This window comes from Vanessa cardui, chromosome 25 (genome assembly GCF_905220365.1).
Source record: "Vanessa cardui chromosome 25, ilVanCard2.1, whole genome shotgun sequence".
NCBI lineage: Eukaryota > Metazoa > Arthropoda > Insecta > Lepidoptera > Nymphalidae > Vanessa > Vanessa cardui.
The window spans coordinates 4216075-4230841 of record NC_061147.1 but is presented as its reverse complement, the minus strand read 5'-3'; the positions used below and the strand labels follow the sequence as shown (position 1 = coordinate 4230841).

General features: G+C 33.5%; 1 protein-coding gene across 3 annotated transcripts in view; it reads right to left on the bottom strand.

Annotated features, from left to right (window-relative positions):
- LOC124540529 (IQ motif and SEC7 domain-containing protein 1) overlaps positions 1-14767 on the bottom strand; it is a 184569-nt gene that overhangs the window by 95033 nt on the left and 74769 nt on the right. For all 3 annotated transcript variants that reach the window (XM_047118171.1, XM_047118172.1, XM_047118177.1), the window contains exon 2: positions 6507-6831. In XM_047118171.1, coding sequence (XP_046974127.1) covers positions 6507-6655 — 149 coding nt within the window. In that variant the 5' untranslated portion in view covers positions 6656-6831. The remainder of the gene's footprint in view (positions 1-6506; positions 6832-14767) is intronic.

Below are 14767 nucleotides of genomic sequence, written 5' to 3'. Positions count from 1 at the left end.
CGAGTTACAATAGGACAAGTATGGTCAGCCGCGTTTGAACTGTGAACGTTACACTTAAACCCGTGTTTTGGTCGATAGCTCAAGGATTATTGCGTAACCCTATACGTGTAGACTGTTTCTTTGCGGTTCCTTACTCACATATACCTATATACATTGATATTATTTATATATCCATATACCCATCGAGAGTCGAGATGGCCCAGTGGTTAGAACGCATGCATCTTAACCGATGATTAAGGGTTCAAACCCAGGCAAGCACCGCTGATTTATGTGCTTAATTTGTCTTTATAATTCATTTCGTGCTCAGCGGTGAAGGAAAACATAGTGAGGGAACCTGCATGTGACAAATTTCATAGAAATTCTGCCACATGTGTATTCCACCAACCCGCATTGGAACAGCGTGGTGGAATATGTTCCAAACCTTCTCCTCAAAGGGAGACGAGGCCTTTAGCCCAGAAGTGGGAATTTACAGGCTGTTGTTGTTTGTTGTTATTGATATATCTATATGGATATAGAGGTAGAGGACGACCAAAGAAACGATGGATGGATTGTGTGAAAGAAAATATCGTTAGAAAGAATGTTACTTGTGAGATGACGTCGAACAGAGAGGTATGGAAGGAGAAGACATGCTGCACTGATCCCAAGTAGAATTGAGATAAGGGCAGGAGGATGCTGATGATTATTTATTTTTGAATTTAGAATTTTATGACATAATATAAATAATATGATCGTTTATAAAAAACGAACACCCTTTTTTGCGGATGAGCTACTACCTTGGCACTGTAAGAAATGTTAACCATTCCTCATATGTGTTATCAATGCGCCACCAACCTTGGGAAATAAGGTTTTATATTTACCTATGACATTCGAACTCTGTTGCGTCATACGACCCTCCTCAAAAATTTCCCAAGGAAAATTGCTACTTATAATTTTTTCGCCATCAACGTTTTTAATCTAATTCGACAGAGTTATACGTACAGTAAGCAGGTTAATTCAATAATGACTACTCAGAAATTTGAAATTAGAACTGGTTACTGTAAATATTCAAAATGTAATATTAATTACGTGTTTTAAAATACGTAAATCCTTTGGCTCATTTCATTATAAATTCTATTCGAGATAATCCATCAAACGCAGTTCGGGACTCAATAAAATTATTACCTTAATTTTTTTTAATCAAAATCTCTTTTCGTCGATGCTTTGAAACATGTGACTCCGGTTCTTTTAAGTAGTTCAACAAGTTTCTTTGGTTATATAGTTTCCATGTTACTCGATATTAACATCGATTACCGTTAATGCACAAAAAAGCTCCTTAAAAATATGCAATGATTAATTACCTTGAATATATTTATGTTGTGTGTTCGAATGATTTAAATAATATTCCATCTTTGTCATTATTATAAAATTTAAATACATTCATGTTTTAAAAATAATAAGTAATTTTATTTTAATTATTATGCACCCATAAATTAAGCGTTAATAAATTGCCAGATAGGAAGTGCATAACTTATGTAAATAGCCTTTATCCCACTACTGGGATTCCTTTCCTTTTAAGAAGATTCGGAGTTTATTCTACCATGGTATTCTAATACCATTTTGTGGTAGGGTTTTGTGCAAGCCCCTATCAACAGACAATGACCTCTCGTCATATATTCTACCACTAAACATCAATACTTAGTAACATTATGTTCTCGTTTGAAGAGTGAGTGAGCCAGTGTAAATACATGAACAAGGAACATAACATTCTTAGCTCCAAAGTTAATAGAGCATTATCACCTAAGAGAAATTATTAAATTTCTAATGTCTGTGAGCGATATGTCTTTTGCTCGTCAGGCCCATTCTCCAGTCAAAAATATGATTTAATTGTAACAACCGTATAAGCTAAGTGCTCAGAATCAAACTCGCGCCTTGCATTCTAATTAATTATATACTATATTATATAGATATTGAAGTCTAAGTGCTGTCCTTGTTTGTATATTATAAAATATTACACGAAAATACTTTTTTTAAAGTGGATATCGTTTCATATCTTCTACCCCTTTTACGATTAGCCTACTTTAAGTTCAGTGAGCAGGGAAGTGGGCAACGGGAGAATGTAAACAGGAGCTACCTACCTTCGTGGCCGTAACAATATATTTTCGGTTATGAAGGCGGAACGAAAAGCATCGGAAATAAGCTGAAAGTAAATATTATACCTTCCATCTATATAAAGGTCCCGGGGGATAAAATATATATATTGTATAAAAATACTGTTTTAATCATCTTTTATGCGAAAAATGTAAACAGCAGTTTTAACATTAAAAGGTATATACTAAACATAGACATATACTGCTCTGAAATTGATCAGTCTTAACCGGAGATTGCGGGTTCGAACCCGGACAAGCAGCATTGCAGATTTTTGTGGTAATTATGGGCTAAGCAATTTGTCAGATAAATTCCTGCCCTTAACCCAGCTTTGATATTTACAGACTGTAAATCTATCGTCTCTAGATATCATATTTTACCAAAGGGCTTAAGAGCCGTAAGTTATTATTATCAAGGAACATCCCAATATTATTTTTTCAATTAGTGAACTAAAAACCTTTAAACGATTAACAAGGATGTCGAATTAGAAATCTTTTAGATCAATATAACTAGACTATTCTACTTTACTAGACAGGTATTAATCAAAAATCCAAAAAAACGATTCAATGTACTGGATTTTTTGTCAGTCTAAAAGTTGATGTTATCATTAACATGACTCGATGCATAATCCTATTCAATTAGAGCATCTAATCATTATCTCAAATATAAGACACTTTTTAACTTTGCGACGGTGACATCAAATTTCAGTTTGACGAAATGACTAGACTATTTTCATAAACAATTGACAAACATCCAGGTCACATGTAATTTCCAAAAACAAATATTGGATCTCAAATTTTTTTACACTGGCTCACTCACCAAAAAAATAGAAATCAAATATAGTTTATTCATTATCAATCACAATCTACACAGTACGATAAACATTTCAATTATAAATTGCATTGAGATTAATGTCACTTGATTAAAATAAATTAGTAGAAGGCTTGATTGCTCACTTTGTCGATCAAGGTCTTTAAGTAAACCGGATTCGAAGCAATCTGCTAGTTTAATGAATAATATGGTAATAAAACAATACATTTTACGATAAAGACACTTTACTATATACTTAGACACAGAGAAGGAAAATTAAACAAAAGCAGGAGCATTAAGCTCACCTGATGATAAGTGATTACCACCGCCCATAGACATCTGCCACAGCAGGGTGCATACAGGTGCGTTGCCAGCCTTTAAGAAATGAGTATGCTCTTTTCTTGATGTTTCGCAAGTCGAATCGGTTTGGATAACCCACCTAGTTCCACAGAGTGGTTGAGCAAGGCATAAAATGTCTTAAAAATCGCACTTTTGCAGATTTTCGGACATCTACTGAGTTTCTTGATAGTTCTTCTCGGTAGAATCTACTTTCGGAACTGGTGGTAGCTTCACTTAATAATTGTTAAATGACGATGATGAATTCAAAAGTGATTGTAAAAACCTACTTGGACTTTTAATTACGGATATATTGATTTGATTTGATCTAGTTGTGGAAAATAATATAGTTTGATGTTCTTTAGACCAATTTCAAACATGTAGACCATTTTCAAGATAGACTTACAATCTATGTGGGATATACATTTTACTGCACAGGTTTACAAGCAAAAAAACACTCTATATATCTCATAATCCAATGGTACAGAAAATCTAATTTGACCTTAATAATTCAAGGGCAGTACCTTGGCATCACGTGCTTTAAGAAATGACTACTACCGACATCCATACTACGGGCTGCTGCTAAGAATTCCTCAAAAAATAAAACTTATCAACCTTATAAACCAGTACGAAGTACCAGTAAGAAAAAAATATTATTTCTTTGATAACCATTTAACGTCAAATATTTTAGTTATCAGTATTAGTAGATGCAGCGCGTATATAATAATATTATTAAATAACTACTTACGCTTTGCAGTTGCACCTACTTTAAATTTAGATCAATGAAGTCACAAGTTTGAATTCCATGTAGGTGTATCGTGTAACGAAGCAATTAAACCAACAGACAAACTAAACTAGAGACAAAGAAATACACCATCTAGAGGTCTCAATGAAACCCTTCACTAACAATACCCAAAAAATAATGTCAGAACATTTTGAAACCCACAATTCTGACAACTTCATAGTTAGACTCCACTTAGCGGCATGTCAGAGGCTGCGAGGGGATCTCTGCCGGCAATGACGTCAGGAGAGTAGCGCTGAACAATGGTAATAGGGACGCGGGTATGACAGTTACAAGGCACAAGAAAACGCGATGTCTATGAACATTTAAAAACTATTACCGACTTGACTTGACTTCATATCTTTAAATTAAATATTATATAGTCTAGAATATACTACTACGATTTGAAGTATTATTGACATCGTTAGACGGATCTGCAAATGGACCGATTGATGGTAAGTTACCACCATGGCCTCGTATGAAATTTTACATAATCAGGACGTCACGAACCTAGGGAGCTAAGACGTTATTTCTCTTGTACCTGTAGTTACACTGATTCACTCAATCGAAGCGTAACTCGTCTATAGATGGAAGATGTGATTCTCCCTGAATGTATGCATTGAAGCTTCGGATATTACTTTATCCAAATTTTACCTTACTATAAACGACAACGACCTTATTTAAACTATTGATAGTTGAAAACTGAGACTTGACATCAGGGCATGTATTACAGATTGTTTTAAATTCCAATTAAGTAATATTAGCCATAATTAATTTTAGATAAAGTAAAAGTTTCGAACATTCAGCTCATATGACTTAAAATCAATAAATCATATGTAACGTCATTTTATAATACATTCTCCAAATTTATTTGAAGCGAACATTCAGTTTTTATTAAAAACTAGTAGTCTCTTCACTCGTGTATTAGGGTATTGGTTGTCATGTGTTAGGCCAAAAAGTAGCCTATGGCCTTTTTTGGAGTTCAAGTTTGTTCAATACCAAATTTCATCAAATTCGGTTCAGCGGTTTGGTCGTGAAAGAGTGACAGAGAGACAGATAGCCAGACTTTCATATTTATAATATAATATAGATAATTTATCGCCTATTTCATTTTACTTTCGTGCACATTTCTGAGTAATAATCTGCCATCGCTGCTTATTACTTGTCCATGGCACTGAGCATGGTGTAAGAGGCTCTGACGAACAGTCGAGCCTTACAAAGGACGCAAGACGAAGGAACCCCTTTTGTTTGTTCGGATATAGTTTTTACTCTGCACATACACGTCATGTATACGATATTGTTTTATTTCGACTACTTTTCAAGCCTTCAGCGGAACTCGAGGAGAAAACATTTTCCGCGTTATTTCAACTCTTATGTTTAAGATTTACGACGGGAAAAGAGGAAAATGAAATATGCGTAGCAATTCATATAGAGTTGAAGTAGAGAGGAGTTTTTATGATTTAGGCGCAATTATATTTTCGTGATATATATCAGGAGTATATTCCTGGATCGCTAGTCAAGGACAAGGCTTATCTCTTGAAATCTTTCTAGTTTCCTAGCTATATTTTTCGTTTAAGATAAATTAATACATATTAATGTAATATCGAACATTTGTACATATAAGGGTTAAGTGTGCAAATAATACATTGTATTATATAATAATCCGTAGAGTAATTCTGTAAATCACTTCGAATCTCACTCGTGATATACTGACAACTTAATTGCGCTATTAGTAATACGCCTTTTCGATATATCCTTCAATTTTTTTATTATATGACGTATATTACATTTTAACAGTTTAAGCTTGTGTTTTGAGATCTTTTTCAAGTTTTTTGTTACAGAGCAGCCTAACTGCTTGATGAATCCATAATATTATATACGTATCTTACTAATTTATCCTGGATTAACGGGAAATTTCAAATTTAATAGATAAAGGAGTGGTGACTTTGTATGAATATTACCGTACAAAGTTGGGACAACTAGTTTTTGTATAAATATTTTATACAAACAACAAAGTCTACTGAAATGGGACGGTTAACTATTATAGGGGTCGCGAACGGTCCTCTTCCGAGAGTTTTTAAGCCGATTAAGTATATTAAACTAAACACAAAGTAAGTATATTTCTATAAAAAGACAAGATTATACAAAAAAAGATTTCTCACGAACAAAGTTCGCCGGAATACATTCTTGCCGCGTCAATGAAAATAACGAGGCGTCATAACTTCGACTGATATCAGGATTCGCGAAATAACAGGAAAACAACATGTTTGTGTCGGAGAATACAGTATTGAAAGTAAAAAAAATAAAGTACCGTCGATGTAAGATTAAAAAAAGAAAACAATAAACAAACCGACGTGAAAAATATTTCTTTTAAATGTCTGACATTCCATTTGTCACAAAAAAGTTTGTATCAAATTCGAATTTTAAATATCAAAAAAAAAAAAAATTTACTAACCTGTCATCGTGCATGTTCTTCAGCTCACTAAGCTCCAGCTCCCTTCTCAAGTTGGAAACCTCGCATAGTAGAACATCCCTCTCCGACGACACCTTCTCGAGCTCGGCCCTCAGCCGGACGACCTCGTTCGTCAAATCCATGGTCGCCATTGCAACGGCTATCGATATCCGCTATCGACACAGCACATCACTCATTCATTCGATTTCAAAATACACCAATGACGTTCACGCATTTTAAACATCGATTAATTTTTAACGCACTATTGTTCGATCGACACTTTTTCACAGCACTACGCGAACAATTCGGCTACCTTCGTTGCAGGCATCTGAAACGATAAATCATTAGGTTAGCGAGTTTGAAAGAGTCAGTAAGAGAATTCGGAATATTCTGTTCATAAACTACTCTATTGAGTGAGTGAGTCAGCTATGTTGAGAGCATGAATAACTGAAATTGTTTTGCTGTATACGTTTTATGAAAATAGAGAGGCCACGATCTCGCAAACATTGTGGAGCATAGAAATTCTTCCATTGTTACAATATTAATGGTTTGTTTTACTTGACCTAAATAGAGTCACATCAAGCGACTGATTTATTAAGATGATATTAATACGTTATACACATAACTTACATAATACGAGTATGGCAATTCGGAGGCGATAGACCTTTATCCATTGGAATTTATTTTTTCACGAACTTTCTTTTCTTTTGCACAATGTTATTTACTTAAAGTAAAGTAATGATATGGAGAAATGGACATATATGGACAAATTTGATATATATACGATATTAAGGTATCACAAATGAAGCACATGAAAAATTCAGCGGCTCTTGTCTGGCTTTGAACCCGCAATCATCGGCTGAAATGCTCGTGTTCTAACAACTGGGCCATGTTGGCTTTTTTCATGGTGAGTGTTTACTATAACACTATGCTATCACTAACATGTACATGCACATGAACTTTTGTATCATTCAATCGATAACTATTGATATGATAAAGACAGACAAGTACTATACTTTATACTAGCGACATGTATCGTCATATTATGACCAAATTCCATAAAATCATTATAAATTGTAGCCTATATGTCATTTTTATGTATAACTTATATTACTGTAAAATTTCATCCAAATCCGTTCAGTAGTTTTTTCGTGAAAAAGTAACAAACATACATACACCCATCCTCACAATTTTTCACATTTATAATATTAGTAGGATTTACCCACACGGGCGGAGAAATAATATTAAATTCGTGTGAAACCGCGTCGAATAGTTAGTAATATTTTTATGCTATTGGTTGGCATATGCATATGGGCCACCTGATAGTAAGTGGTCATCTCTGCCCATAGACAATGGCACTATAAGAAACATTAATCATTCCTTTCATCGCCAATACGCCACCAACCTTGGGAACTAAGATTTTAAGTCTCATGTGCCTGTAGTTACATTGGCTCACTCATCCTTTAAACCGGAACACAACAATACCTAGTACTGTTGTTTTGTGATAGAATATCTGAAGAGTGGATGGTACCTACCCAGACGGGCTTGCACAAAGCCCTACCACCAAGTAAAGACGAAATTATATACTATTATAATTACAAGATACAGAACAATGTTTGTTTCAAACTATAATGTTTACGGAGTGTTACTTCAATTAAGTCAGTCAGATTATGATTTCATAGTAACCTTTCCATGTCACACTATTTGTTATCTTCAGAGCAATCGTAACTTATTTTAAAAGACAATAGCGAGCGGAAGATATCTGGCGAGTAATTATACAGATTGCATCTTAAATGCGTCAAAAATTTATTATTTTTATTTTGTCATTATAGAATTCAAGAAAAGTTATTTTATTTTTACTTGATTACTCAAAACAGGAGTGTTTTAATAATATTAGGTATGCTGAAAACGTTCTTTATTGTTTGTGTATAAGTGAGTTTCTTTATTCCATCATAAATGCCTTTTAAATTCAACTGATTTTGATATAAAAATCCTTACAATGTGCGTAGTAATCATAGTAATAATAAATAAAATTGGATTAAACAATTACTGTGAAATTATTAATTGACTTAGAAATTTCCATATTTTCTCTCCAATAATCAAAATGTACTTAACAAAAGTAGACTCCTTTAAACCTATGAATCATCATTTTACAAGGTTGATTTTACTATCAAGGTATTTATTTATCATTTTTACATTAATTATATATCTCCACCCTATGGAACGCTTTTAAGGAAGTAGGTATATTTATTCAAGTAGGCTTTTACAAGAAGTTTTAATCGTAATTAAACAACTATATTAAGTGAAGATACCACCGTTTCGGATTGTAGATTCTACCGAGAAGAACCGGCAAGATATTCAGCCGTTTTTCAGCCATTATAATATGTATATTAAGAATAATATAGATCTCTTTGAAATAAACTGTGTAATAAGATTCCACAGTTATTTTTAACCTGGCCTATATAACTCATAGTAATATTATATAAATGACTTGCTGTGTCCGCGTCTTTATGTACGTTTGTATTTAACAAAAACATTATTTTTGTAGCCAAGTTACTCATTATTACCAGTAAAAGTCCCATCAAAATCGGTCCATATGTTTCAGAGATGAGCCCGACAACACAACACAGTCAGTAAACTTTGATATGCTTGATCATGTATAAGATAACAATGCTTCGTTTAAAAGCGCTTTCATTAATTTATTCAGCTGCTCTTCTTTCCAACAAACAACACTGATAAAATGTCAAATCCTCCTTCAAAGTCAGCTAAAGCATATATACCTACATAAAGTAGTTCAATTATTGTTATGATAATAAACGTAAAATACTTTATTTGATTGGGTTTAACGGAGCAGTACTTTCGAAGATTGTCAGACCGCCTGAGAACAGAGATGCGTGGGGCCTGCGGTGAAATATACCGTCCTGTGTAGGTTGGGTACAAACGATCTCTTGGCGAGATACTAATTGTATTAACAACGTACAAATTTGTACTTCTATAATAATATATAATATATATGAGCTTCCTGCTCGTTTGTCCACAATAAGTTTGACGACCTCCGTGGTGGAAAGTGGTCGAAAGGTCGTAATGAAAACCGGTGTGCACCGGTGAGGTGGAGGAGGAGGAAATTCATTATTTTTCTATTTTGTTTTGGGTCTGGGTGTTGGTGGTACTGTCGTTACTTCTGATCTTCCATAACACAAATGCTTTAGCTATTTACAATGGAATCAGAGTAATGTATGTAATGTTGTCCAGTAATTTTTTTTAATTCAAATTTTAGTTTCCAGTACTTAACTTAAAGAAAAAATCTAAAGCAGCTCTTGGTATGATGTAACTCCAAGAACATAGGTTTCTAACCAGTTTCTAAAATAATACATGTTTTTTTGCAGAATATTGAAATTGAAAACTGAGATTAAATCTTTAAATTTTCATTTTGTTGAATAAAAAGAATTGAATCATCACCACTTCTCAAAACTATTAAGTCCGATGGACTTGAAATTTAGCATACTTCTATCAGACGTATAAGAAAATGTGTTTGGACATTTTCATGGGATGATTAGGAGAGGTATCCTTGTCTACCCATACGAAGCCAAGAAAGACAGCCATACCTATAATCTTCTATCTATTCTTCTTTACTAACATTACAAATAGGAAAGATTTGAAGTCCATGCGAGTGAACCCGCGGTTACAATCACTATATTAAAATAGTATAAAAATTCAAATTGTAAACGTATATAAAATGAGAAAATTCTAAATATTTTCGAATCACTGAATAACTTCAAAATTGAAATGTTCAAGTTAATAATCTAGAATTTCATAACTTAACCGCCGAGTAGATACTTGTGTTGCTGTCGGATATTTTATCCGAAAGTCATCTAGAAATTTCTTCGAATCTCCTCTCGAGATATCATATCTCGAGATGAATTGGTAGTGATATCTTAAAATTTTCCGCATTCAGAGAATCCAATTATGAATCTATATTAAAATGATAAATCTTCATTTCTTTGCACAGTTTCTTCGGACATATTACAAGATTTCTACTTTTTTTACATTGTTGTAAGTGAATTATTTTGGGACAAATGGGACAGTTGGTGGGGAAGGTTGCACTGTTCGGTCCATGGCTACATCATGACTGCATTGGGTCATATATTACAGTACATTCCTTTCATATATTTTCAAATTGTTGGATATTGGAAAACCATGTTATAATTTTGTTAAGATTGCCATACCGACAAGATAAAATTGACTAACTGACTGACAGTTATGAAACTTGATAGACCTGCACTGGTAGTCAGTATAATGTCACAATACACGTGTAAGTCATACCTTACGTAATCAATGCACGGCTAACTATGGTACCTCAACTCAATCACACTTACAACACCTATACCATAAACATTGACAAATAAGGCATATTACTCAAAACAGATTTTATTACTATGATAAAAAAGCGTTAACAGCATGGATTGATTTGAAGGAAGATATATATACTGTCTGAAACAAATATATAAAATTAATTATACTTTAATCACATACTCTACAATGATTGACAAGAGTTTGGTTAATTTGCCAAAAAAAAAGATCAGCTGATTGATCTTCCGCCGATTCCGGTGTACCGGTGGTAGTTTTCAATTTGACTATCAATAAATAAGTATTATGCTTGTATATTGAATAACGAATTCTTCTTGGTCCAATCTACTTTCCGAACTGGTATCTTTACATTCAATTAAACACTGAACAAGACGATTCAAGTGCGTAAATGAGATTACTTGAATGAAGAGTTTTAATTTTGATGTTAAAAATTGGGTATACGGCTGAGAACATCTGATGAGTGTATATATCTATATATATGTAGATACACAGTTGCACACAAACAACCAGAATGACTCATCCAGTAAGTTTAAGACGAAGTTTCCTTAATTACAAGTTCCAGAACCTGGCACGTAAGGTAAATCCAATTCTCACTGGCAAATTCGAATTCGCTACAAAAGGAAAACACGTTGAGTGTTTTAATTCACTTTCGTTATTCTAGTTACATGAAATTTCCAGGAAAACGCGGAGAGGTTATCAATTAGCCGCTCCCTGTGGAAATCTATATCGTATTATTATTTCGAGACAAATAATGGAAAAACATTAATATACCTATTTCAGTACGCTCCGTGGGCTCTTTCTATTTTAAGTTGGATATACTTTAGGCTTCTTTGATTTGCATTAAAACCTTTTTATAATAATAATGGTAATCGTATTCGAAAAAGTTTTCCACGATTTACTGTCGTTTTTATATATAATGCGGGCAAATACGCTAGCTGATGGTAAACGTCATCACCCCCCATGGAAATAGGCGCCGTGAGAAATTTTACCTCACATCACCAACGCATCGGTCATGGAAGCTAAGACATTATTTCCCTTGTGCTTATAGTTACACTGGGTCATTCTTTTTGAAACGGGAACACAACAATAATGATCACAGGAGAATGTAATTTGATGGATGGGGCTTGGGCTTGCACAAAGTCCTAGAACAAAAGGATCTAAATTTAAAATTATTAGAAGATATAGAAATAAATTAGCAAGTCCTATGCTACAACCTGCCATTCCAAGATTATGCTAACGAAGCCTTTGGCTTAATTTTGCTGTATATGTGTAACGTTATCTCTCGCATAATAAATCAATGTTGGGCGATGCGTTGTTCTGAACAGACCTCTGACAATTTTCTCAGCAAACACTCGGAAAATGAGGGACATGCGCGCATATTTATCGGTAACGCCCAATCGAGCAAGGTCAACGACGATATCAACCTCATAAGGCTTTGGTAACCCACGATTCAGTTCTAACGATGTTTGCTTTATCTTACCCGCTTCAAATGTCTTAAATATATTTGAAGAACGTAAAAACTCAATGCCTAATTAAATAAGATATATTATTATAAAATGTCTTACCTTACGAAGTATACCTATCATTACGATTTATTATTTATAATGTGTATTAAAACCTAGCAAAAAAAAATCAAATTAATTCCTTGTCCTTGAATTTTAATTAAAATTCACTTAAAATATATTTATTTCGGTACATAAATACATTATTTAATGTTAATGTAGTATAAACAAAAAAATCACTGATCTACAAAAATAAACAGGCAGCGCCATCTGTGAACGATCTATGACACGAATCGCGTGTGTATGTACTATTCCCTAATGATTATAGATGGCGTTACTAGTCTATAAAAAAGACTTTGTTTATTGTTTTTAATTGGATGTGTCGGTAAATTGATTCAAACACGAACTGTATATGTATCTAAAGTCACGCTGGAGGTTCTCATTAGATTATCAGAATCAAAATTATTCAGTGATACCAACGTGTGGTTTTCTCTCCAGATTTAGGTTTTTTGGGGAAAAATTAATAAAATAAAACTTCAAAAAACTACAAGCTACAATATAATAGAATTAATATGATTAAAATATATAATGTATGCAAAAAGGGTTAAAAAATCTAAATTTAAGGTAAGAAAGACAAATACATAATAGTTTTCTTATGTAATTTCAATGGTTCAAACTTACATTTGAATAAATACTTTAGAGGTGTTTTAATTGACAAACAATATTATTTAAAGAAACTTGATGTTGATCCCAGGGGAGACAATCAGTAGAAGTTGGCATCACTGGAACTATCTTATACGGATGGCTTTTGTTACGGACGTAATGTGGGAAAGTTTACTATTATCGTGTAAATTGTATGGAGGTCGTAAAGTTCGAGGTCAATGAATTTTATTTCAACAAAAAACGTGAACCTTATCTGGAGTCGGAAATACTAATATTGTGGTATTATTGAATAAAATATTAACAACCGAACTAAATAGTGTAAAAAAAGAAATCCTTTGCAATGTGTTTTTAATGGCGGGTGAGTCAGTGTAATTATAGAGTCAAGGTACATAATATCTCAGTTCCCATGGTAAGGGGCGCATTGACGATTCCATCAAGACTATTCAAGTAAAGTATGTTTTTATTTCGTAAATGAAAAAAGTATTAAAAAGCCGTTAACATTTAACGGCTTATCAGTCCTCTCGTGTTGAGGAGAAAGAGATAGAACGATACACTCGGATAACATATCATAGATATTATAGGTAATTCCTTTCGACATTTGCAGATTACCTCACGATATATTTCTTGATTAGTTTTTGTTTCATTTTATCCTTACGAGAACATTAGATGGGAACTATTAAGACCCTGACTGGTGGATTTTTGATACATTCATAAATAAGGAGTCATTACGCAATGTTACATATGAAAGATCCACTTAAATAAAATCTCAAGTATGGATCATCAACATGCGTAATATCGTAATATTATTTGAATGGCGGGTTGTGAAGGAGAAGAACGATAAAAGATTGTATCTGATAAAGATGATGGAGACGTATTTATGGAGTTATATGCTTGGATGGAACAAGAAAAGAGTTTATTAGAAGAAGCCTAAAAGCAGAGATAGTAGAGGGAACCGCTTGATTTAGTAACTTAGTTTGGAATGGACATGTAAGGCATACAGAAATGTTAAGTAGGTAACTAATACTAACTAAAAATTCAATTATGATGAAGTATTAATTTCGAAGCTATACTAATATTATGAATGCAAAATTACCTCTTTTTTGCTTAAACCACTTAGCCTATTCCATGAAATTTGGTATAGACATAGTTTAACTCCCCGGCAAAGACACAGGCCTACTACCGATTTAATCCTCGAGAGAGTAAAATTGGTGAAATGGGGTGTGACGACTGACGATTTCTGAGCTGTAGATAAAGTATTATGAATGACGCGCGTGTAAGTCACATCTAAATTGTCTTTTGTTAATACTAATTAAGTTTAACCCGTCTTCTAATTGGCGTTTTAATCTTGTTAAATAAATGTAGGTATCACTTATCTTTATACATATATTTCTATCCGTTACTCGACTTCTGCAACGTATAGTACGACACAACGTAGATGTCGCATCGGCAAAATTCTTAAAACCGATCACATCCGAATTGAGTACGCTCTCCCAAATTATCAATATCTATTTCTCATGGGAATATGATCTTTACACAAACGTAATAACTTGTAATATCATGACCTAATATATTCGTCAATTGACGCGTCGATTTACATGCACTTGCTTTCTCTGACGCGGGAATCTATAGCGACGAATGGCGCGATATGGAGCTCTTTCTATTGGTTGTGTAAATCGGCAGTAATCGGTTTTATTTTCATTCCATTGCATTTTCCGATGCTATATCTAAGTT